This window comes from Ahaetulla prasina, chromosome 2 (genome assembly GCF_028640845.1).
Source record: "Ahaetulla prasina isolate Xishuangbanna chromosome 2, ASM2864084v1, whole genome shotgun sequence".
NCBI lineage: Eukaryota > Metazoa > Chordata > Lepidosauria > Squamata > Colubridae > Ahaetulla > Ahaetulla prasina.
In genome coordinates this window covers 77,392,832-77,418,747 of record NC_080540.1, presented here as the reverse complement: position 1 = coordinate 77,418,747, position 25,916 = coordinate 77,392,832, and the positions used below count along the sequence as shown (strand labels likewise).

The 25,916-nt window shown below is 40.9% G+C and overlaps 1 protein-coding gene across 2 annotated transcripts; it reads right to left on the bottom strand.

The window, feature by feature from the left end:
• Window positions 1-5,310: 5,310 nt before the first annotated feature.
• On the bottom strand, window positions 5,311-20,839 carry HYAL2 (hyaluronidase 2). 2 transcript variants are annotated; one of them, XM_058171184.1, is made up of 5 exons: window positions 20,719-20,839; window positions 20,268-20,495; window positions 17,523-18,492; window positions 7,501-7,590; window positions 5,311-6,564 (listed from the first exon to the last, which is right to left on the bottom strand). In XM_058171184.1, the coding sequence occupies exons 3-5, from the start codon at window positions 18,447-18,449 to the stop codon at window positions 6,160-6,162; spliced, it is 1,422 nt and encodes a 473-aa protein (XP_058027167.1). In that variant the 5' UTR covers window positions 18,450-18,492; window positions 20,268-20,495; window positions 20,719-20,839; the 3' UTR covers window positions 5,311-6,159. The 2 variants fall into 2 exon arrangements, with proteins under 2 accessions (XP_058027167.1, XP_058027166.1); XM_058171183.1 differs by lacking the exon at window positions 20,719-20,839 and having other exon boundaries at window positions 20,256-20,700.
• Window positions 20,840-25,916: the final 5,077 nt, after the last annotated feature.

Below are 25,916 nucleotides of genomic sequence, written 5' to 3'. Positions count from 1 at the left end.
CTCAAGGTGGGAAATTTACAAGTTGACATCTCCCAACTCTATCATATTACACAAAGTCACTTATCAAACTTTATGACTGAGTAAGTATTGAAACCTGGTTCCCTCAAAATCTTAGTTAGACCAGGGGTCTCCAACCTGGGCAACTTTAAGACTTGTGGACATCAACTCCCAGAGTTCCAAGTCTTAAAGTTGCCCCTGAGTTAGACCATGCTAACTGTTACACCTCATCACCTTATATTTTGGCTTTGGTCAATAGTCCGATCTGATTTTGTGCCCTCTATTCTAATGGATGGCTATACTCTTGGTTTCTCTCTCTCTGAATTTCTGAGCCATATTGGAGGCCTCTATTACAGGCAGTAACAGGGATTTTTTTATAAAAAACAACTTTTTTTCTACGTTCTCCTAGTGAGCAATGATTTCTCAATATTCTCTGTACAAAATTGGTCTGAGGTTGCAGTACATCTGCCTCAGGCAATCTACTATAATGTACTCCAGACATGTTGAATTTCAGTACCCTAAGCCCATGCTGGAGAGATCTCTCCAGGAGAAAGCAGCAGTAGATGGAACTGGTTTACACTGAGCCAAGTGGTTTGCTTGGTTTTGGTTTTGTGTGTTGTATGGATCCCACCAACTGTGAGATGTTCAGAAATCATGATTTGTCTAAAATGATCTGTCAACAATACAGCTGCAGAAAACATAATTGTGACATCAGTAATAGCACTCTCGAAAACCATGTTTTAAGTTTAAATTATCATGGGTTTGCATGAGATACGTTTGTATTCTGTTAAACTGAGCATCTATTCTATGTTCTAGCTCTGGAATGTTGAATTGCCAAATTTGTGAAATAGATTTTAAGCTACTGTTAATATTCTTTACTCACTTCACGTCCTTATTCTAACTCATGTTTAATGATTAAATGCTAAAAGAGAATTTATGCTTCATTTCATGAATCCAAAGACTAGTGGTCTTAAACCAAGGCAAATGGTTGAACTACAGTGACAAAACAGATATAGAATCTGAGGATATTTGGCATATTCCAGATCTCAAGGGAACCATGCAATCTATGTGATGAGATGGAATGAAATAATAAAAGATGGAAAACGTTTTTCTGATTTAGGGTCTTTACTACATATGAGTCTTTTCTCAGGGAAATCATCCAGGCCTACTTCGGGGGATAATATGCACTCAGGAGAAAACTGAGGTTGATGGGCCTTACTGTAGCCTGCCTGCCATCTGATAGGCAGTGTTGCAGAGCACATCCTAGAGAATTCACTGCCTGAGGCTCCCAGATGTTTTCGTTTTAAAGGAAATGAGACATAACTACCCACGTAAACATAACTACAATCTCTGTTGGTCTAGGCAGGAGATAATGGATTTGCTAGCTCTTTTGTGGCACCAGGGGGTGCCCTTCTACTAGACTGAGAAATACAAGGTCAACAATTACCAACTGCAATATGTCAATAGCCAATGAGTATCCATATGGAGCATTAGGAATAGAATAGAATAGAACAGAACAGAACAGAACAGAACAGAACAGAACAGAACAGAATAACAAGAGTTGGAAGGGACCTTGGAGGTCTTTTAGTCCAACCCTCTTCTCAGGCAGGAAACCCAATACAATTTCAGATATGTGGTTGTCTAATTTCTTCTTAAAAGCTTCAAGTGTTGGAGCACTCACAACTTCTGGAGGCAAGTTGTTCCACTGATTGTTCTATCAGGGAATTTCTTCTTAGTTCTAGGTTTCATCTCTCCTTGATTAGTTTTCATCCATTGATTCTTGGTCCTGCCTTTAGGTATTTTATCCTCCAGTCCCCTAATTATCTTTGTTGCTCTTCTCTGCACTCTTTCTAGTCTCAACATCTTTTTTACATCATGAGGACCAAAACTGGATACAGTATTCAAAGTGTGGTCTTACCAAGACATTATAAAGTGGTATTAACACTTCACGTGATCCTGACTCTAGTCCTGTTAATGCAGCCTAGAACTCTGTTGGTTTTTTTGGCAGCTACAGCACACTGCTGGCTCATATTTAAGTGATTGTCCACTAGGACTCTTAAGATCCCTCTCACAGTTACTACTATTGAGCGAGATACCACCTATACTGTACCTGTGCATTTGTTTTTTCTTGCCTAAATGTAGAACCTTACTTTTTTCACTACTGAATTTCATTTTGTTAGATACTGCCCAAATCTGTCAAAATCCTTCTGTATCTTAAGCCTATCTTCTGAAGTGTTGGCTAGCTTGGTGTTGTCTGCAAATTTGATGAGTTCCCCATCTATCCCCTCATCCAAATCATTGATGAAGATGTTGAAGAGTACTGGGCCTAAAACAGAGCTTGGGGTATCCCACTGCATACTTCCCTCCGTGTAGATGCAGTTCCATTGCGGACTACACTTCGATGCAGTTGGTCATCCAGTTAAGAATCCATCTGGTGGTGATGCTGTCTTAAGGAGAATTAAGAATTAAGGAGACTGGAAAAAGAAGTACCTACAATAGAAGAATGGATATTGAAAGTTGCCAGTTTGGCTGAGATGGCGAAGATATCAGCCTTTTTGAAAGACAATACGCAAGAAAGATACTTAAAGGAATGGAAAAAATGGATTGACTATATTCAAAGTAGATATCAGACTAAGAGTTATCAGACTGCTTTTGAATGATTATGATGTATTATTTTTGATTGTTTTCGGGGGAAGTTAGGAATTGATGATTGTAGGGGTATAATTAAGTTGGGACGAAAAAATTTTAGCATATGTTTGTTTTATTTTTAACTATACCTTGTGCTCGTTCCGGGAAGTTGGGGGGGGAGGGGGGTTGTGAAGGGAGGGGGGAGGGGAGGGGGGGGAAAGGGAAAAAATTTTTTTGTAAAACTTTTTGAATTAAAAAAAAAAAGAATTAAGGAGACTGGATTTGCTACCAGAACTAGAAAGCAGGGACAAGAAGACAGGTGCAAGTCATTACAATAGCTATATTTCATCCATTGGTTTAATTGAAGAGATTCCTTGCCCGTAGCTACTTCTAGCAGTCTTTTGTTTCCTTCCTAATCAAACAGCTTCTTGCTGATTAGTCCATGTATTCAAACTTCATTTGAGCTTTTAATAAAAGCTGGAATTGTGAGGACAAATAGTAAAATCAGGGCATATTTAAGTAGACTCCAAATGTCAATAGGATTTGAATCGCAAAGGGCAAAAGTAGAGAAGCAAAAAGAAAAAGAAAAAAAGCATTTTTCATCTCCCACTAGTGTAGATCCCTTGATTCAGCATCAACCACCAGTCATTTTCGAACGTCTGCAGCAGAGGAATTCCAACAGAACAGCTACAAAAACAATCCACTTGTTCTTCTGGCTTAGTCGTCTTATGTTCTTCCCACTGCTTTCTTAATTATCCAGCCAACTACATTGTGCAGTAGCAACTATAGTATTTCCAATGGCAGCTGCATTTCTTTAAACTAGGGGTGGAAAACGTTTTGTGCAGCAGAACGTAAGTAGTGGGAGGCTGGAGAAACCCACCTTTTAGAATTGGAACAAAGGGATACAAACAGAACAAGTCACTGAATTCTAGCTATGTTCTCTGCTAAGGTGGTTGAAAGATTTTGCATTTGTGAACAGCTGACATCATTTACGATTCAGCGGCCTTGATATTTTCGCTTGCTAGCACCTTTCCTAGTGCTTTTAGGAGAACAATTCAGAAATGTGCAATTGGTTAGTCTCAGTCCCTGAGCAACAATTTAAAATAAGAACTTGGCAGTTTAACCACCTTGATAGCTGTCACACCAGAGTCATCCCTAGAAGAGATACTTCCAAGATTATATACTAGACAGATTCATTCTGGGGAGTAGCAAGGATTGGTATAAGCCACATCCCATTTCAAGGTAAAAAGCGTAAAAGAATGGCACCTCCCCATCCTAAAAAACAATTGTATTTGTCCTTTGTACACAATTACATGCAATCTAACTTCATGAAACAAACGGCCACATGGGTACAAGACTTAAAATTCCCAGTTCAATCATTTCCAGTTGGAAGGTTAAAAATGGTTCTGATAAAGAAAACAAAACAGGTTACCAGTGCCAAGAATTTGACAAAGGAGTTCAGTGCTTATTTATTTTGTCCTGCAAAATTAGTGGAAGGTGGGGGAGGGGGTGTTAATTTTTTATATCTCTGCCTTTTTGTTATCTAAAATGGTCTACCACTTCTTTCTACTCTGGTAAAATTTCCATTAAGACTGAAGTCCGTGAAGTATCAGAATTTCCTCCAGCATGATCCAAGAAGCCCTTTTATAATACTGAGATGTGTTTTACCAGTAAAGTATGCACAAAATTAAAAAAAAGTTTTTTCCAAACCCAACTCATGTTTCATTGGAAATACTTTTCAATGGTTTTGTTCCCCCAGACAAAAAAGAATTCAAAATATTTCAAATGCTCACCATAAAGAATTTGAAATATATCCTCACTCCCTAGTAGTTATTATCTTCAAATTACCAAATAGATGTGGAAATAATCCATGTTGTTATTTGATATCTAACCTGCAGAAAGGTTGGGCAAGGGGATTATTTTAATCTGTAAAAGTCTATTTGCAAAGTGTTATCTATAGTGAAAAATAGAAATAGAATGGAATAAAAGGGCCACTTATTGCTTTAAATGTTTCAAGCTTGGAATATTTACTATACTGAAAAAAATATCTCTGCAGGTCTTGATTCATTCCTCCTTATGGGCTGGTTGTGGGAGCCTCTGCATTTTGTCAAATGGGAGGGCTGGCTCTGCTAAACAAAATGCCAGCTATTCTTCACCAGGAAGAAATTAGTTAATCTACTCTCCTGTTTTTCCTGCATAAGCTCCACAGACCTCTCCTGTTTTTCTGCATGAGCTCCACAGACCCACGAAAGCAGCCTAACTTTTGCTGCTAGGGTGCACTGATTTCATGGCAAGGAACAGGAAGAACTGGGAAAGGGATTGCTAGCTACGTGCTGCTCGAAGAGGGCAAGTGAACCCCCCCACTTCTCACTCTCTGAATGAAAAAGACAACTGTTGCAATTGATCTTTATCCCTTTGGTCACAGCAGAGGCCAGGACCCTCTCTGTCAAGTACAGGCTATATGGTATTCCCCCTAGCTTGAACTCAGCACCATCAAGGGACCACCTTCTGTGACAAAGCCAAATTTTGCCCTGGGGAAGTCATGCAAAGAGCAGGCCAAATCCATTATTGCATACTACAGCTTGCTTTCAGCTGGAATTTCCCTCTTGGCAAAGAGCAAAGGGAAGAAAGAGTGCCAGGGCAAGCAGCAAGATTTCTTCACACACACACACAAAATAGACATGATTTTCTCTGCGTCTCTTTAATTCTGAGGTAAAACTTTTTGGTTTTCCTGTAAGAGGTGCAGGCTTCCAAGTTGACAGTGGCCACAGACAAACTAGGCATGTTTTTCCCTGTCATTGGCCTTATCTGGGCCATTAAAAACTGTGCTGCCCACTCCACAGTCAGCAGAGTGATCTCCAAGTTACTCTCCAAGGTAATCCCCCTGGGACTCACCTCTTTCTTTACCACCTATCTAAAGAGATGGGGAACAGCAGCAATTTTCTTCATTACAGCAGCTCCATGAAACCTCCACACCTGTGCTTCAAGGGCCCCCGTTGCTTGTGGCACCCTTCCCTAAAACAGAAGAGCCAAGCAGCCCCTTCCTAGTCCTTATCCAAAGCAAAGATGAAAGACTGGATGTAGGCATTGAGACCCTGGACTCTGGCCCCAGGCCCCTTGTGTGGACCTCTTTTTTGTGTAGCTGACATACAGCATTGTTACGGGTTCCCAGGATAAAGAAGCTACCAGAGAAGCCAAGGCAAAGGCCACAGAGGAGGTCATGCCCCATGAAGCATCCTTCCTTCGCCAATCTCTAAAGCACCCTTTCTTCCACTCGTCCAGCTCTCTGAAGAGGCAATCTCAGTGGTTAGAAGGATCCTTTCTCTTTTGCCTCATGAAGGGCTGGGAGTGCTGAGGGGAGAGGTAGAGCCGTCTCTTTAAGAGGTCTGCTACTTTACTGCTAAATAAAGGTATAAGGGCTCTGCCCCTACTTCTCCTTGGCCGCCTACCTTCCTTGCCTATTGCACTGCCTCTCCTATTGTTCCAAGCACCATGGATTCCCTTGCACCCCACAGATTCCACTGGAGAGGTGGCCTAGTGCGAACAGACCAGAAGGAAGACAGTCATCAGCAACTGGAGTCCAAGTGCGTAAGAAATAGAGGGGCCACCTCCGGGTGGATTCAGCTGCTTCTCGCACCCTTTCCCATGCCACCCCTGGTAACAATGGCATTGGAAGTTGGTTTGTAGGAAGGAAATGTCTGCCTGAGAAAGCTTCCCTTTGGCTCCCATGAGTGGCTTTGGATGCTTGGATTCATTCCGGTAGATCTGGAAGCTGTTTGGATTGAGATGCAGAAAGATGCTGGCCTCACTTTCTTGGCGCCGGCATCGGCCATGGCCCCTGCAAAGAGTCTGGCTACAGAGCTCCGCTGCGGTTGTCACATTGATGATGTAACGGCCAAGGGGTTCTTCTATGTATGTTTTAATCAGCTGGCAATTTTTCTGCAGAAGAAGAAAATCCGAATGAGTAAAATATGAGAAGGCAGGAAACAGGTCCAAGCCGATAAAGGATTTGTTTTGCAAACGCCATCAAAGTGTTCGTCGGTATAATGAAAATGAGAAGGATCAAGGGAAATCCACAACACGGGCAAAGTAAAACCCTGCCAACAATAGGAGTATTGAGACCAATACTGGAGACTACACAGTGATGACAAAACTATAGAAATTCTGAACAGAAGTTGAACTCAATTCAAGCAGGAATAGCTCACTTTCCATATGATACATCATATAGCGAGACAGGCATAGGCATTTGAAATATGGTTTTCAAGGAGAGATCAATCAAAATATTAGATGAAATTATTCAAATAAACATAAGCAACAACCTTCAATATTCCAAAAAAAGTATCGATACATAAGCAGAGATTAGTGGTTAGGGATATGAAAGGGTAAGAAAAAAAAAGTAATTGAAAGTTCATCCTTATGATGTTTTTTTTTTTTGAACATTGCTTCAGTATCTTTTTTTTTTGGTATCTTTATTCTTTATTAACAACTTAAAGAATGTAAAGTAGCTCTATCCTCATAAAAAAGTTACATATTTTAAAGATGTAAAGTATTTTTTACTGTAACTCAAAATACCTATCATAATTCCTTTCTTACGTTTACATCCTTCCAGAAATGTGCAAAGCCCACCTCTTAATAAGCTCACTTACAACTTGTCCAAACAGCTCCACATAACACCAATGAGACTGAGAACAGTCAGGGAGGCATTGTTGGGATAGCAGCCGTTTGATAAAAGTGTACAGGACCTGACATGCTCTTAACAGAAAAGAGATCAAAAGGTTTGTTCAAGAGATCCATGGGAAAACTACTGTGCGTTAGGCTTAGCATGAGATCATATAAAGTAGGAATGAGGGAGAGGGAGGGAGAAATAATACATACTTTACTTCCAGTGTTTCCAGCGTCTCCCCAGAAGATAGCACCAGCTGCCCCCAAAGCAGCACTCTCACCTATGGTGGAGATCAGATCTGTCTGGAATGAAATAGCCAAAAAGAGTTAAAGGTAGTCCTCCTCAGCTTATGACCACAACTGAGCCCAAAATTTCCACTGCTAAGCAAGAGAGTTGCTATGTGAGTTTTGCCCCGTTTTATGGCTGTTCTTGCCGCAGTTGTCGCTGCAGTTAAATGAATCTGGCTTTCCCAATGACTTTGCTTAAGATTTTTTAAAAAGGTGATCACTTGACCCCAGAACACTGCAACTGTCATAAATACATGCCAGTTTCCAAGTGTTCTGAATTTTGATCATGTGACCATAGGGACGCTGCAACAGTGACAGAGTGAAAAATAGTCATGTCACTTTTTTCTGTGCCCTTGTAACTTAGAACAGTCACCAAATGAATGGTTATAAGTTGATGACAAGCTGTACAAGCATATGTACTGAAATTGGACATTAGCTGACTAGTAAAACGTTTCCCTACTTAGAATGGATAACAAATAAGTTACTATAAATTATATAAAAACAAATAATACTTTAAATGTGGGTCTAAATCTTCAGCAAAAAGATCTTTTAAAGGTCCTTTTATTATTCAAAACCTTTGGGTATTGAGGTAAAGTATTTCTGGCAAAATCATAGCAGATGAATCATCTCCTGAATAGGAAATAGAAAAAATGTGCCTTTTTTCCCTTCATAAATTCCCTGACCAAATTGCTTTACTAGACCGTAGTCCTACTCCATATCTTTGTCTGTCATCCTGTATTTTCAAATAATACAACTTTGGTGTAGTGCTGAAGGTGCTGGCCTAGAAACCAAGTGACTATGAGTTACAGTCCTGCCTTAGGTATAAAAGTCAGCTTGTAACTTTGGGCCAATCACTTTCTCTCGGCCCAACCCATCACACAGGGCTGTTGTTGTGAGGAAATAGGGGGAAGGAGTATTGCGAATGTCTGTCACCTTGAGCTACTGATAAGTAAAGGTGTGGAATAGGAATAGGAATAGAATAGTTCGCCATCATGGCCCTATACCATTTCAAACAAATAGTTATCCAATCTCATCTTAAAAAGTTCCAGTGTTGGGAACATTTACAACTTCTGGAGGCAAGTTGTTCCATTTATTATTATTCTAATTATTATTCCACAATAATCTAGCAAGTAGCTTTCTACATTAGCTGTGCAAGCAAAATTGTTTTCTTTTGTATTCTGACACAATTGCCAGGGCCCCTTAATCATTAACATCAACAAAACATTACCAATATAACTATTAAACTCTTAAGAACAGGAATACTTTATAGCCCTCAATAGTATCAAACCCAGCATCCTTCAGCACACTGGAAGTGTTCAGTTTGTTTCGGTGTCCAGAAAAGATGAGCCTTGATCGGCTTCCTTAAAACGGAGCATGACTGAGAAATACTGTTTACTATCCCATGTCTCCCAAATGGGGCACTATTCATCCTTTTTTGCATTACTGGGTGAGCTGATTTGTTGATAGTTGGCCCTGAAGATACTTAGGAATTGCCAAATTTTCAGGCACTTTACTGACAGCCAACATAGAACTAACAGCCCAGGAGTTGCATGGCTCTAGAGAGCCTCATTCACCAAGAAGTGAGCAACTAAATTTGGAACTAACTAATTTCTGCTGGTCTTCAAAGGCAGCCTCGTGTAGAGCACTTTACAGTAATCAAATTATATCAAGATAAGGGGATGAGTCACAGTTAGCAAAGCCTCAATTGCAACCGGTACATCCAAAAAGGAAAGACTGGAGACAAACTAACAGTTGTCCAAAATGACTGCACCAGGGAAAAATTTTTAAAAGAAGGAATAAGGTACTACCATCTTTTTCATGTTAGCTGGCATCAGTCCTTCCCCAAAGACATGCTGACTACCTCTTGGGCCCATCTTGTTACATTCTTCCTTCATCCCAAAAGGAACCATGAGGAGCAGAGGTTGAACACAGGGGGAAGAACTCAAGTCAAAGAGCATCTATCCACTTCATCATACCAGAGACTAAAAGGAATTCCAGGAAATGAGATGTAAGAGATTGAGATTGTCACCTCAGTCACCCGATTCTGCCCATGAAGAGTCAAGTCTGTGAGAGACTTTGTGAGCAAAATATTGTGCAACCACGTCACAACAGCAAGATGATTCCTTCCCTGGTAGAGATCAGCTAACCTTAAACAAGGACACAGGAGAGCAACTGATATTTCACAGACTCGCACATGAGTTTGTATTCATGCTTGGTGAAACTCATGTTTTATCATCCTTCACTAGTATTCCAAGCATCATTTTGTCTGTCTCCTAGAAATAAAGTGATCCCCAGGATTATGATGAGAGAGGGAAGTCATACCAAGTTCCTGGGTTCCTCTGTCTTCCAGATTCTAGGATACAGACACCCCCCACCACTTTGCAAAGTTTCAAAACTTATATAGGTTTGACCACTGCAAAGAACCAAGCATATGTCCTCCATGTTTGGGTTACAAACCAACTGCTTGGAGGCAAAGATAAGATTAAATATATTTCTATAAGTGGGCCAGAGATTATCATAGATAAACCCATGGTTGCTGTAGAGAACACAAAGTTTTTCCAGTGGTAAAATCCAAATTTTTTTTACTACCGGTTTGGTGAGCATGGCAGGGAGAGGATACTGCAAAATCTCCATTCCCACCCCACTCCAGGGGAAGGATACTGCAAAATCCCCATTCCCTCCCCACTCCAGGGGAAGATACTGCAAAATCCCCACTCTCTCCCGACTCCTGGGGGAAGGATATTGCAAAAACCCCATTCCCACTCCACTCTGGGGACAGCCAGAGGTGGTATTTGCCAGTTCTCTGAATAGAATAGAATAGAATAGAATTTTATTGGCCAAGTGTGATTGGACACACAAGGAATTTGTCTTGGTGCATATGCTCTCAGTGTACATAAAAGAAAAGATACGTTCATCAAGGTACAACATTTACAACACAATTGATGATCAATATATCAATATAAATCATAAGGATTGCCAGCAACAAGTTATAGTCATACAGTCATAAGTGGAAAGAGATTGGTGATGGGAACTATGAAACGATTAATAGTAGTGCAGATTCAGTAAATAGTCTGACAGTGTTGAGGGAATTATTTGTTTAGCAGAGTGATGGCCTTCGGGAAAAAACTGTTCTTGTGTCTAGTTGTTCTGGTGTGCAGTGCTCTATAGCGTCGTTTTGAGGGTAGGAGTTGAAACAGTTTATGTCCAGGATGCGAGGGATCTGCAAATATTTTCACGGCCCTCTTCTTGATTCGTGCAGTATACAGGTCCTCAATGGAAGGCAAGTTGGTAGCAATTATTTTTCTGCAGTTCTAAATATCCTCTGATGTCTGTGTTTTTCTTGTTGGGTTGCAGAACCGAACCAGACAGTTATAGAGGTGCAAATGACAGACTCAATAATTCCTCTGTAGAACAGGATCAGCAGCTCCTTGGGCAATTTGAGCTTACTGAGTTGGCGCAGAAAGAACATTCTTTGTTGTCCTTTTTAATGATGTTTTTGATGTTAGCTGTCCATTTGAGATCTTGCGATATGATAGAACCCAGAAATTTGAAGGTTTCTACTGTTGATACTGTGTTGTCAAGTATTGTGAGAGGTGGAAGTATGGAAGGGTTTTTCCTAAAGTCTACCACCATTTCTACGGTTTTGAGTGTGTTCAGTTCCAGATTGTTTTGGTTGCACCACAAGGCTAGTCGTTCGACCTCTCGTCTATATGCGGATTCGTCATTGTCTCGAATGAGACCAATCACTGTTGTGTCATCTGCGAACTTCAGTAGCTTAACAAATGGATCATTGGAGATGCAGTCATTGGTATACAGAGAGAGAAGTGGGAGAGCACACAGCCTTGGGGGGCCCCTGTGCTAATTGTACAGGTATTTGATGTGATCTTGCTTAGCTTCACCTGCTGCTTCCTGTTTGTTAGGAAGCTTGTGATCCACTTACAAGTCTGTTCCGGTACCTGTAGCTGGTTTAGCTTAGTTAGAAGAATGTCTGGAATGATGGTATTGAATGCTGAACTAAAGTCTACAAAAAGGACCCTTGCATAGGTCTTTGGAGACTCAAGATGTTGTAGGATGTAGTGCAGAGCCATATTAACAGCATCATCTGTTGATCTATTTGCTCGGTATGCAAATTGCAAGGGTCTAAAAGCGGATTCGTGATGGTTTTCAGGTAGGAAAGCACTAGCCTTTCAAAGGTTTTCATGACTACAGATGTTAGAGCAACTGGTCTGTAGTCATTCAGTTCCTTGATGGTGGGCTTCTTGGCACTGGGATGATGGTAGGCGTTTGAAGCAAGAAGGAACATAGCACATCTCTAGTGATTTATTGAAAATATGGGTGAAGATGGGGGCCAATTGGTCAGCACAGACTTTTAAGCAAGAAGGAGTTATCTTGTCTGGGCCTGGAGCTTTTCCTGGCTTTTGTCTGTGAAATAGGTCCTGCACTTCCTTTTCTGTGATCACTAGGGGTTGTGAACCCAATGAAATGGGGTCAGTTGTAGGAGGCTTGGCTGTTGTTGCTGTGTCTGAGATGGGGGTTGTGGAGATAGGTGGCTGTAGTTTCCTTTCAAACCTGCAGTAAAACTCATTCAGGTCATCTGCCAGTTGTTGATTACCTTCAGCCTGGGAAGGAGGTTTGCCATAGCCGGTGATATTTTTAAGAGTTTTCCACATGTTTGCTGGTTCATTTGCTGAAAATTGATTCTTTAGCTTTTCAGAGTAGCTTCTTTTTGCTGCTCTTATCTCCCTTGTTAGTGCATTTCTGGCCTGATTGTACAGCATTTTATCACCTTTTCTGTAGGCTTCCTCTTTGGAATGTCGTAGCTGTGTCTGACTTACTATTCTTATTCGACCCATACTTTCCTCCACAGTATATTCCTTTCTTCGCTTTGTGGAGCACAACTCTCTCTCCAATGGACTGGAACATCATGGTACCTCCACCCAACCAGGATATCACTGTCAGGGCATTTCATCTAATAGCACCACTCTGGGCCCATCCTTGTGATTTATATTAATATTGATTGTTCCTGATTGCTTATTTGCGCCCTGTGATTATCATTAAGTGTTGTATCATTAAGTGTTAAATTGTACCCTATGACCATCATTTGTGTTGTAAGTGTTGTACCTTGATGAAAGTATCTTTTCTTTTATGTACACTGAGAGCATATGCACCAAAACAAATTCCTTGTGTGTCCAATCACACTTGGCCAATAAATTCTATTCTATTCTATTGGGTTTGCCAGGATAGGATGACAAGATCTATAGTGGCTGCAAAACAGGCTTGAGTTTGATCCTGATGCCTGAACTCTATAAATACTTAAGAGTAGATCAAAGAAGCCGAGCAGCAGCTTAATGGCAGAGGGGATCAGAAGCAAAGCCAAACAAAGAGAACTTCACCCAGATGAAAGTAACATTTTCCAGTCTTATGCCAATGAATACATTAACCAGACACCCTTTTAACCTTTTGCTTTCATCCAGTTCATAACTTATCCTTCTATTAAGTCAGATAATCAAGGGGCTGAGCTACCCTGGTCCTTTCACTTGTAACAGGAAGGCAGTTTTACTCCCAAGAAGGAAGTGATCATACTAGATTTGTCAAATTCATTTTTTTAATATTAGGTGTGCTCATAATTGGTTCAGAAGCCAAAGGATAATTCTAAGGTATGATTTAATCTTCAGGCTCAATATTCCACTCACTAATAACCAAACTCAACAGCTTTTTGATAGAAGGGCCAGCTACCATTGGAAATTAGAGGACAATGACCAATATATAGATCTTTCCACCTTCATATTTGCAGAGATGTTGATCTGAATGTGAACAGCTAGTAATATCCAGTAACCCCAAACTGGAAAGTAATGTGTGCTACTTTGCCATGATAGTTTATTGCCTATGCAGATCAATCTGCAGAAAATGAGTTGGAACAGGGAGTATGGATGGATCTAACAATTTATAGCAAAAATGTTCCTTTTGCTGTTACAATGGTTGCCCAATGTTCTTGAATGAATGAATGAAACATAACTTGGGAACTGAGAAGAAGCCACTGCTCAAAAGTAGAAGCAAAATCAATAATTCAACCATGCATTTGAGTTTCAGCACTGGTTATCTGCTGATGCAGGTTTCAAACCGTAGGTATGCAACTTGAATGTCCAGTATTTTGTAAGTTGTATAAAAGAAAAGATTCTAGGTTATAGATAGGGGTAGTGGATGATAAATCCTTTCGATACTACTGGTAACCCTTTAGCCACAAAATGCTTAAACCTCCAGTTTTATCACCAACAACCCATCTAATTAGACCTTGGATCAGACTAATTCAGCCTGACTGCACTCAACATATGAAACTGCACTTGTCAGAATTCAATGGGTTCATATTCCTAATGTTGGTTGTTGTTATACTAATTGAAAAGGCAGCAAATTTGGAAAAAATGGCTGAGCTGCTAGTTATGTTTGTCTATATTCATTTTCTATATTCATATTCACGTCTATATTCATTTTGATGCTTCACTGTACAGCTTATCTTCAAAGCACTCCTTAGTACATCTCAATGATTTTCTAGTTGCAGGGATTAAAAGCATCCTCTTACAAGCTTTTACTTCATAGAAGTAGCAGCCCCATAGAATGGTAAGTTTTGAGGACTTAGACACACTTCAGTGCAAAATTGTACCATTGCTAAGCATGAGAGAAATATGAATTATAGTAATAAAGTAGTGCATTGAGATTACTATTACATATATCTCTTATTTTAAAATAACCATCAGCACTTTGCAAACGCAAGGCACTTACAGAGGAAATCACAGCTCTTCTAAATCTACTAAGCTGCAGCTCCAGTTTGCTTCAGCACCTTCTACCACAAACTTCAAACATGCTGAGAAAAAGCAAAAATGATCCAGATTCCAACAGTTGTCAAAATCATTTTTAAGCAACTTCCGAAAGGCTGGAAGGAAAGTGTCCCCAGCTCTCAAGTACCCCAGTTGCCATTATTCATAATCGCAAGGAAGAGGGGTCAATTACTGCACTTCTAGATTTCCCCCAACCCCTGGCTCATGCCTGGAAATAACCACTTCTTCCTTTAGATTTGGAATTCCTAAAACAAGCTTAATGAAACAAAGAAATTCCCAAACTGTCCCAAACACCCTAAGAGGGAGAGAGAGAAAAGAAAATCCTCTCTACCCCCTCAATATTTCCTGGCCATTAAAAGGCTGTGTTTACTTCAATTGCACCTGTTCAATGTAGAATCCCAATTAAGACACACCTAGACCATGATGGTTGTGTTTTGCAGTGCTGTTTGAATTAGTTGGGATAGAGATCCAACTCAACGGCTGCCTTCTCTTTAGGGAATTTTAATAGAGTTTACAGTGCTTCAGTTTTGAAGGCAAAAATGTGCTTGAGAGCATGGGCAGCACTCCTAAAGCATCTCTTTGTAACTCCTGATGCATAAATGTTGTATGGTTTTTCCAGGAATTACATGGCAACATAGAGGGCAGTTTGGAGATTTCAGAAAAAGATTCAGTAACTTAAAGAAGTTGAAGATAGCAGATATTGCATCATATATATTGTACCCACTTCAAATCACCTCTTTATCTTTCAGTCTGGAGCGCTGCATAGATTTTGCTTAACACATGATAGGCAAAATATACAAAGTATGAGTGTGTGTGTGTGTGTATATATATATACATTATATACACACATTATATACATTTTATATATATATACATTATATATATACACAGTATAATATATATATATATTACACACACGGAACTATATATAAGTATATAAAAATGAAACCTCATTCCTCTAAGCACTAGTAGAAGACAACATGGGAAAATTCTGTTCAGCTGCTTGCGAACTGGCCAGTTGTTGGGGAAGGGGCAGTGGTAGGATTCAGCCAGTTCGCACCACTTCGGGAGAACCGGTTGTTAACTTTCTGAGCAGTTTGGCAAACTGGTTGTTGGAAGAAATCATTAGGGCAGAAAACCGGTTGTTAAATTAATTGAATCCCACCACTGGGAAGGGGGCTCTAAGAACCATCATATTTTGATGAACCCGATAGTTCACCATATTTTGGGTCACTCTGAGAGATGGGTGGTAGTTAAATTTGATAAATAAGTAAATACACAAACCTTCTGGGAAGGATAATGTGATAACAGCCAGCTACATTTCTTTTCTGCAAACTCACAACTGAAAAGCTCCATGTCTCCAAGCCACAAAGGATTGGGTACAGAACAGATAGAATTTGGACAAGACAGGGTTGTTCCAATTTTAGGTTTGCATTTGACATATGCATACTCTCCACAGAGGTATAGTACCTTGAAGGACCAGATTTGTAGTTTGGTCTTGGATCCATTTGTAGTTTGGTCTTGGATCCAGATTATTTGCAAGACTTCTTAGGTCCGTACCCACTACTGCACAATCTTAGAACTTCTATGGGGGATCTTTTGCAGGTGTGCAACACTCTACTATTAATATCAGCAGCCAATTCTGCCTTCTCCTGAACTGATATAGACTATGGAACAAATTGCCATTGGAGTTGGCTCCCCTCAATTTAGGAGGAAATTTAACCCATCCTTTTAGATGTTCAATTAAACCTCAATTATATCTACTGTTTATGAATATTTGTTAGCCCTTTTGGAGCCACAAATTGGACAATTATTCTAAGTCAGTGCAGTGCAGGTCCAACTGATAAGACCAAAGCAGTTGTTCTCATCCCATTGCTCCACAAACTTCTTAGAATTCTATTAGGCCAATTTATTTCCAAAACAGTGCTTTTAAGAGCTGATGTGTTCTATTTTCCATAAAGGAGTAAAACATCAGGAGGTATATTACACATATATCTGGTGGGGAAAGACCTGGATCTTGCTGAACTGTGGTATTATACCTACCATTAAAGTAACTTCCAAAATTTTAACTTTTCAAGAATTGCAAGGTTTTAAAAAAACTTCTTAGGGTTCCCCAAGGTACTAAAAATGGGTGTTGTAAAAAGCACATGGGTCTGAACATATTATTAACATACTTTGCAAATTACTATTTCTAATGTTTTATATGAAACTAGTTTTAAATTAATAGACTAGGTTCTGTACAAAAAAATCAGATCACATTAGGGTTTAGTGTAATGTATAAACCCAGGGTTTATACATTACACTAAACCCTAATCTAATGTGATCTGATTTTTTTTTAACTTAGCAAATTGTGGTTTAATATAGCAATAGTAATAGCATTTAGACTTATATATCACTCTATAGTGCTTTACAACACTTGCTGAGTGGTTTACAATGTCAGGATATTGCCACCAACAATCTGGGTCTTCATGTCAGACCTCAGAAAAATGGGAGGCTGAGTCAATCTTGAGCATGTCAGGATCGAACTCCAGGTTGTGGGCAGAGTTAGCCTGCAATACTGCATTCTAACCCCTGCATCACCAGGGCTCCTATAATTTAGCATGATGTAGAAATGTACTTAATTATAATTTATTCAACACGCAATAGTTTGTTTTGTTTGTTTGTTTGTTTTTTGTTTTGTTTACATTTATACCCCGCCCTTCTCCGAAGACTCAGGGCGGCTTACAATGTATAGGGCAATAGTCTCATTCTATTTGTATATATTTACAAAGTCAACTTATTGCCCCCCCAACAATCTGGGTCCTCATTAGTTAAGCAAATAATGGATTAATCAACCGAGATTGCTGCAGCAACCTAGTCACAGTGTAATTTATGAAATCAAAAGCAGACCATTAGTTAGACTTTGTGCCAGGCCAAGTGCTGGACCCAGTCCCCATTTTTGTCTGTGCAGAATGGCAGTAAAAGAGGCAGTACAGGGCACGGGAGTGCATTCTATACCAAGTAGGTAACCTTCCAATTGTATCAAGAGTTGTTTAGCCCTGAATTAAAGACTGCTGCTCAAGATCCCAATTTCTTGAATAATGTTTCTCAGTTCCAAGAAGAAAGTATGCTTACCTCACTTAAGAAAAGATCCTGCTGATTGCTATAAGTGGGTCTGGTGTAGACAAAGACAGGTAGAGCATAGTTATCATGATGTTGAGAAATACGAAGGCCTTCTTTTACTCGAGACCTCACAAACTTGCGGCCATTCATGGTATTGGCCAATTCACGTTCTAAGTAAATGGAAGGAAAAAGAGCAGTACTCTCCTTCCAGAGCCAGGCCAGGTGATCATTCCGTGTCTTCTCTACATCAGGACAGTGACCAGTGTAGCTATCCTGGTTGTTGCGATAGTCATGGTTATAGCAGTCTGGGAAGAGGTAGTAACCCCAGAGTTGTCGTGGACGAAAGCTCTTGGCATATCGCAGAGTCTCCCTCATAAAAACACAAGCCGACGATTCAAATTCATACTGGGCCTCCTTCTTCACCTGATCTTCTTGCAATTTAGGACGCCGAACCAGCACGAGCTTACGAGAGGCATTCCGGTAAATGTCTTTGGGCTGCCAGTTTCGGATCCAGATGGGTCTCCACTCTTCCCAGTCAATGACTGCCAATCCCTCCTTTGAATCGGACCGGATGTATTTTTTAATGCTCTCCGTTAACCGGATTAGATGTTTCTCCAAACTGCTGTTTTGTGGGACACCCCCATTAATTGGCACTTTGTTCGCATCATAGTAGGGATAAAGGCCCAAGCGTTCTCTATAAAAAATGGTCAGGTTCTGGTCCACAAAGCCCTCATTAGGCGAGGCCTGAACATCAAAAACAGAGAAGTCCAATTGAACCTTGAAGCGAGGCTCACAATCCTGGGTTGGTGCATTCCAAGCCACAATAAAGGGCCTGCGGGTGAAGATGGGGGTGAAAGCAGGCTTGTCATACTGACCAAGAGCGCCAGCCACAGCTAGGAACATGAGCCATGGCACTGCCAGTGCATTGCCCCCCTGCATTCTCTCCAAGTCACTTAAAAACAGAACGATGGCAGATTAAAGCCTGCAGAGAAAAAGAAGCAGCGTTATTACAAGCCTTCCACAACCTGCAGTAAGGGAATAGCATCCTTAAAACATCTGGAGAGCTTGAAGTTGGGCAGGATACTGTAGTTCTGGAACAAAGGAGAAACTCCATCCCTCTCGAGCAATGGAATGTCTAGTCTGTGCTATTAACCAGGCAATGTTTATTTTTATTTTTTTAAGAATTCCTCAAATTTAACTTGAATCTGTTCTGCCAACAATAACCTTTTATTGTATTCAAAAATTGGGAAAACCAGACCTTCTTAATGTAAAATGATGTAAAATGAAGACCTGAAATACCCTTATCAGGATGTACCTAACATTCTGGTTTACTCTGATTAACGAAGTTTGTAGCAGAGCTGGAAAATGATTATTTATTCTTAGAATTCCTACTACAACGCCTAGTGTTGCAAGACTAGCCAATATCCTTTTACGTCTTTAGCCGTGCCAACAATTCAAACAGTAGGTACGGTATTACCCTTGTATGACCTGTCAAAAATCTATTTGCTCTTCGCCTGAGACTGGAGCAATTCCCACCCGCCACAGCCTATAGAAATGAACAAAAGCAAACTATCAACAGTAAATACTACATATTAATTCATATTAATTTGTCTTCCTGGAAGCCTTAAGACTCAAGAGTATATGACATGCGTGTAATTATATCTCCTGAACAGTTTCAGGCTCACCAGTAATACAACTACACTTCACAGGGAATATTCTTATTTTGCCTCCCAAAGGGACATTCCCTAACTCAGTATGAACATCTAAATTGTATCAGAAGCACCATGGACTCTTGTCCATCAGAAGCACTCTGACACTCAGAGTGCAAAGAAACAAGTTAATCAGTTTGACTCTGGAATAGGAAATGCTCCCTTCAGTGTGCTAGGGCTGTGAGAAGTCTCCCAAAAGAATTCTATTTCAACAGAATCTGGGCAGAGGGATTTAAAGAATTCTATGGAATCTCTCCCCAAATAGGCTTAGTTCTTCCGAAACAATAGTTTTCAAACTTTTTCAGGATCTGGAGCCTTTTAGGTTTCAAAAAACAAATAAACCCTAGAATCTCAATCAAGAGGCAAAATCCTGGTGAAAGAAAATTGGCTGAATTTCAGCAAACTCCCCCCACCCCCAATCTCTCAAGCAACTTTAGGGTTCTGTGAAACACAATTTGAAAAACCATCCTTTGCATTGACTGCACGTCCCCCCTCAAATTTCTGTAATGTCTAAAGATGCTTTAACTTCAATTGAGGGGGGAAAAAAAGAGCCCTCCCAAGCTCTTTCCACAAATTGTACTAGTAGAAGCCTTTCCTGTTGCAAGAAGTTCAGCTCCCATCCTCCTACTTAATGGGACTACTAAAGCTTTAAAGTTTTCAAGCAAAAGAGCTCTCTGAAAGTTGCTTTCTTTGGCGGAAAAAAAGAAAAAGAAACCCCTATCAAATAACAGGCGAGAGAGGAAGGCGCTGGGGGAAAATGTGAATGTCAGCAACTGTTGAACTAACAAAGCCACACAAGAATGCTGGCCTTCAGGAGCCCCTCCTGAAGCAACCAGACAAGAGGCAGAAGCCTCAGCAGAGAGTGAAAAATCGCGGCTGAAAGGAAATAGATCGCGGCGTGTGCAGGACCAGAGAAGCGCACCCCCACGTGCTACTACAACCACTAAAAAGGGGCTACGCTCCGAGCGAGCGAAAGCGATCTAACTCGCCTTTAAATTCAGGAGTTTGAAATTGTTAGTTCAGCCAAGATACAAACCAGATTCCTCACCCCAAGAGATTCAATCCGGACTCATAGGAGGTGTGGGGGAGGTGTGTGTGTGCTGGAGAAAAGTTTACGGAGAAGTTATTTTTCCATTCAGTGGCTCCGATCGAGCAGGCATTTCAATCAACTGGGCTAGGAGCTTTGCCAAACCAAGCACAGAAAGGGATCCGCAGCCTTGCAGGAAACTGAGCCTTCCGCAGACGAGCTGAGAGATTCCCGAATCAGGATCGGCTCCTGGAGAAACAAAACACACCTTAAAAGTGATCTCGGACAACCCGCATTAAACACACACACACCCCACACGCGCGCGCGCCTCTTTCTTCCCAGCTTCAGCCATTCTTTGCCGAGGCAAATTGTCAGCCAGCTATGGATTCTGCTTCCAAGTAGCTCCTCCATAAGTTCCCTCCAACTCATTTCAACCCTCTTCCCCTCAGGGTTTCTCCTTGTAAGAACTCACCTGGATACTTAACTCATCAAGCCCCTTGCCAGCTTTAAGTACAATATCCTCGCGGGCACAGAGCGCTCGCCTCTTAAAGGGACCGTGAGCCCGGTACCACCCACTCTCTTCCCGGCACCTCGACTTTTCCTTTAAAAGATCGGGGTGGGGAGACGGAACGATGCTAAGTTAAAGACAGGGGGTAGTTTTCCTCCTTCATTAACGAAAAAGTTCGTTCCAGCAAACTGCTCTGGGAGAATTATTGGAAGCGAGAGAAAAAAGTGAGGCAACATCTTCCAGAATCTTGATTTTTCACCGTCAGTTATACAGTATGTGCATATGTGACTGCTGGATCTGAATGCTTCCCCCACCTATGGCGGTTACTTGGTATAATCCAGCTACTTCTTGTGCGCCAAGCGTGGCTCGCCTCTTAAAGAAACAAGAATTAGTTTCTTCTTAGACGGAAGAGTTTGTGTGTGAGGCGAGCCGCGCTTGGGACACAAGAAGTAGCTGGATTCTTTTGTAGTCACACAGGTACCCTTAAGCAACCCATGAGAAGAGCAACTGTAGGACTTAATGTCTTACTATTGGGTTTTTCCCCCTACAGAAAAAAAAATCGATTTCCCACCCCACTACAGAATTTACAAAAAGAGTTCTCCACTCCTCTGAAAACAATAAAATACCTTATCCCACCAGACTTGAAATCCTAGGCTTAGAAAACTTAGAACTCCGTCGCCTTCGACAAGACCTAAGTTTAACTCATAGAATCATCTATTGTAATGTCCTTCCTGTTAAAGACTACTTCAGCCTCAATTGCAATAATACAAGAGCAACCAATAGATTTAAACTTAATGTTAACCGCTTTAATTTAGATTGCAGAAAATATGACTTCATCATCAGTGCTTGGAACACTTTACTTGACTCTGTGGTCTCTTCCCATAATCCCAAAAGCTTTAACCAAAAACTTTCTAATATTGACCTCACCCCATTCCTAAGAGGACCATAAGGGGCGTGCATAAGTGCACAAACGTGCCTACCGTTCCTGTCCTATTGTTTTTCTTTTTCTTCTTCTTATATATATATATGCTTATACCTCCTAATATTTACTCATATATATGTTTATATACTATATAATCTTTTTGTATGATATTTATATATATTGTTGTGACAAAATAAATAATAAATAGAATGTATTTGCCCTTCTCCGATTCTGTAGGAGGCGGAAAATCGATAGTAAGACATCAAGTGCTATAGTTGCTCTTCTCATGGCTTGCTTAGGAATATGGTGACTGCAAAATTGCCCAAGGCAACTGACAAGCGCCTCTTCCATGTGCAAAATACACTTCCAAATGGAATGAACAGAGTGGTCTTTATTCATATTTGTAACTAAGAAAAGTGGCTTCTAGATCAGGATTAGGGGTGAAATCCAGCAGGTTCTGACAGGTTCTGGAGAACCAGTAGCAGAAATTTTGAGTAGTTTGGAGAACCGGCAAATACCACCTCTGGCTGGCACCAGAATGGGGTGGGAATGGAGATTTTGCAATATCCTTCTCCTGCCATGCCCACCAAGCCACACCCACAGAACCGGTAGTAAAAAAAATGGATTTCACCACAGATCGGGATGTCATATAATTTAGGGCTTAATGAATCCCTGTTCATTAAGTTTGAGAAGTATGTCTGTTTAGCAATCCTATAAAATTACTTTTCCCAAAAGTTGTTGGGCTGAAGCTGCTGTCTTTTTCATTCACAGGTAAGAAAGTAGCTAGAACTGGAAGATAACATCTTGGTCCCCAATACATTCACTCATCTGACCCAGCTTCTAAAACTACCTTTTGGTACAGTGCAAGCACAACTAGTGAGGTGGTGCTGGTCAGGTTGTGGATTTATGTAAAGGAGAAATTTGGCTCTTAGACTTGCTGATTCATAATTATAGGTAGTCCTCACCTTATGATCACAATTGAGCCCATTATTTGTTACGAAATGAGACAGTTGGTACGTGAATTTTGCCCATTTTAATGACCTTTGTTGCCATGATTGTTAAGTGAATCATTGCAACTAAGTTAGTAATATGGTTGTTAAGTGAATCTGGCTTCCCCATTGACTTTGCTTGTCAGAAGGTCACAAAAGGGGATCACATGATCCTGGGACACTGATTGCAACCTTCATAAATATGAGTCGGTTACCAAGCATCCAAATTCTGATCACATGATTGTGGGGATGTATGTAACTCTTATTAAGTGTATTTGCCCTTCTCCGATTCTGTAGGAGGTGGAAAATCGATAGTAAGACATCAAGTGCTATAGTTGCTCTTCTCATGGCTTGCTTAGGAATATGGTGACTGCAAAATTGCCCAGGGCAACTGACAAGCGCCTCTTCCATGTGCAAAATACACTTCCAAATGGAATGAACAGAGTGGTCTTTATTCATATTTGCAACTAAGTTAGTAATATGATTGTTAAGTGAATCATTGCAACTAAGTTAGTAATATGGTTGTTAAGTGAATCTGGCTTCCCCATTGACTTTGCTTGTCAGAAGGTCACAAAAGGGGATCACATGATCCTGGGACACTGATTGCAACCTTCATAAATATGAGTCGGTTACCAAGCATCCAAATTCTGATCACATGATTGTGGGGATGTATGTAACTCTTATTAAGTGTGCCATTGTAACTTTGAACAGTCCATAAATGAAGGCTATCAGTTGAGGACTACCTGTATTATTTTTTCCTAACCTGGCATCTGCTAGGTATATTGCACTATCCCAAAGGTGCTTTTTCAAAAGGTAACTGGATTTTGTTTTTCCTTGAAAACATTTCGCTTCTCTTTGAAGAAGCTTCTTTAGTTCTCTTCTTGGATGAGAAGTGAAACACCTTCAAAGAAAAACAACGAAGTCCAGTTGCCTTCTGTAAAAGCCTCTTTGGGACAACCATGACCTGGATGACTGAGAATCTCCATAGACATACTGCACTATCATATCCATCATTCCCCCCCCCCCACTTCTATTTGCTGGAGCTAAAAGTTGTAGGCCAACTCATTGAGAAAGTGCTTGCACCTGGAAGAGAAAACTGACAAGAATATGTTTTTGGAAAGCCTACTGAAGTAGAAGAGTGAGTAGGTCTGGGCTTTGGGGAAGAAGAGAGGCTAACTAAAGCGTTTAGCTGTTTCTGCTTGTACCAGTTTTTCTGAGCCACCTCTAGCAAGAAGAGCTATGACAGCCTTGAAGAAGGCCCACTGGCTGGCCTCCCTCCTTTCTAACCGCATCCCTCGGTAGCAATTGGTATAAGGATGACCTTGGGAGCACTGGCTCTATTATTGAGGCACAAAGCGGTTGCTATGTCCAGAGGCTGGAGTCCCTCAGAGTATTCATTGATTATAGACTGCAGATAAATGGCTGCCACAGGAGCAGTGCAGTTTTGACTGAATGGCCATTGTCTGCCAAAGGAGAGTCTTTTTCCCAGCAATGCGCCAGCCGCCTGACTGGGTGGGTTTTGGTTGAGCTCTCCCATGTCCTGGCAACGGGGAGGATTCTACTCTTGAAACAATTGACACATTCTGCCCAACCAGCATGCTGGAGATTTTCCAAAGTGCCACTAGAAATCAGGAAGAAAAATAGCTTCTGACAGCCAGAATGCCCCGGCTTGAATAGGGTTCAGTACTGTTATTCGGTTCTCTTTTGCACATGGATCCCGCTGTATAAACATACATCACTAAAAAGCTTGTCTGGGAGTTGATGGGAACTTGAGAAACCAACATCTCCCTGGCTTTGATAAATGTCAGCTGCATTATAGAGCATCCTAGACATCCAAAATGTTACTTGCAATTTCTGTCTTTTCATCTGACGGAGAAAAACAGGTGAAAGCTGTACTTCAATCTCAGGTGTGCCATTATCTTCTTGGCATGAAGGACTAAACGACCAGTAGTTTTGACACCATTTCCAGAACAACTCAGTTCCTTATCCCAACTTTTCCCAACTTGGTATCTTCCAGCTGGGAACTATGGGAACATGATTACGAGCAGACACAGAGATTATGGGAGTTGATCCAACACAACTGGAGGGCACCAGGTTGAGAACTCCCAAAGGTGCTTTTTTCAAGAGGCAATTGGACTTTATGTGTCCTTGAAGACATTCCACTTCTCATCAAGAAGCTTCTTCAGTTCTGAATTAAAGAAGCTTTTTGGATGAGAAGCAAAACATCTTCAAGAAGAAACAAAGGAAGTCCTGTTGCCTCTTGAAAAAAGCACCTTTGGGACAGCCATGACCTGGATGACTGAGAATCTCCATAGACAGGTTGGGAAATATTGTCCACACTATTTTGAAAGATTTTCTTTGCGCTAATTATCTTTTGAGATTCTCTTTGGCATTTGATTGGCTGAGGCACTGGCCATATTCCATGAGAGGAACAAGACTGGCATCCAGTCAAGTTTATTTCAGTGTTTGTGTGTGCATGAAAGAGAATGTGGGTGGGGGAAGAAGTGTAGCATTTCAGAAAAGGTTTTTCTCTCTCCCGCTTTTGGATTCTTCTAGGCGTCCCACAATTGCAAAGAGTTGAAACATCTTACTTTTTTGAGCAATTAACAGTGCAGAGGACTTCCCTTTCCTTCCTGTGTAGCAAATTATTCTGCCTAGGACTCATATTTTAAGGGATCCTCCCAAGATTTCCTTTTGAATGAATCAATTTCATACGTCAAAAGTTCTACCTTCAGTGGAAATCTGCCTTGTTGGCAACATTCAGGACAGGAGAATGACATAAAAATCACCAGATGCTGCCCCAAAAGGAAAATGTACCTGCCTAAGAGCACAGCATGTTCAGTAGAATCTGCTACAGCAGCTGCCAGGAGAGTTTCTGGCATTCTTGTTGCATCATGATCCAGATTACTATTCTTGTCCCCTGCCTACTTTTGATTGCTTCTTGGGGAGCCACAGTTAGCCAGCTTCAAGTTTCTTACAAGAATCCAACTTGTTTCCTAGTTTCCTCTTTCCTAGTGCAGAGAGTGAGTGGTCCAAGGTCACCCAGCTGATTTCATGCCTAAAGAGGGACTAGAACTCACAGTCTCCTGGTTTTCTAGTCTGATTACATCAATTACATCAAATTGGCTCTCTTCAGTGTATCAAACCCAGACAGGAAAAGGGTTACCTGAATAAACCATAGTTAACTTAAACTGTCTACTGTTGACCTCACCCCATTCCTAAGAGGTTTGTAAGGGGCATGCATAAGTGCA

Excerpts from the sequence above, each read along its gene's own strand:
- HYAL2 (XM_058171184.1), bottom strand. The coding sequence starts at position 18,449 with ATGCAGGGGGGCAATGCACTGGCAGTGCCATGGCTCATGTTCCTAGCT. Across the intron at positions 7,591-17,522 it reads AGGATCTTTTCTTAAGTGAG|ACAGATCTGATCTCCACCAT; the intron begins GTAAGCATACTT and ends ATTTCATTCCAG. Across the intron at positions 6,565-7,500 it reads CTGGAAACACTGGAAGTAAA|AAAAATTGCCAGCTGATTAA; the intron begins GTATGTATTATT and ends CTTCTTCTGCAG.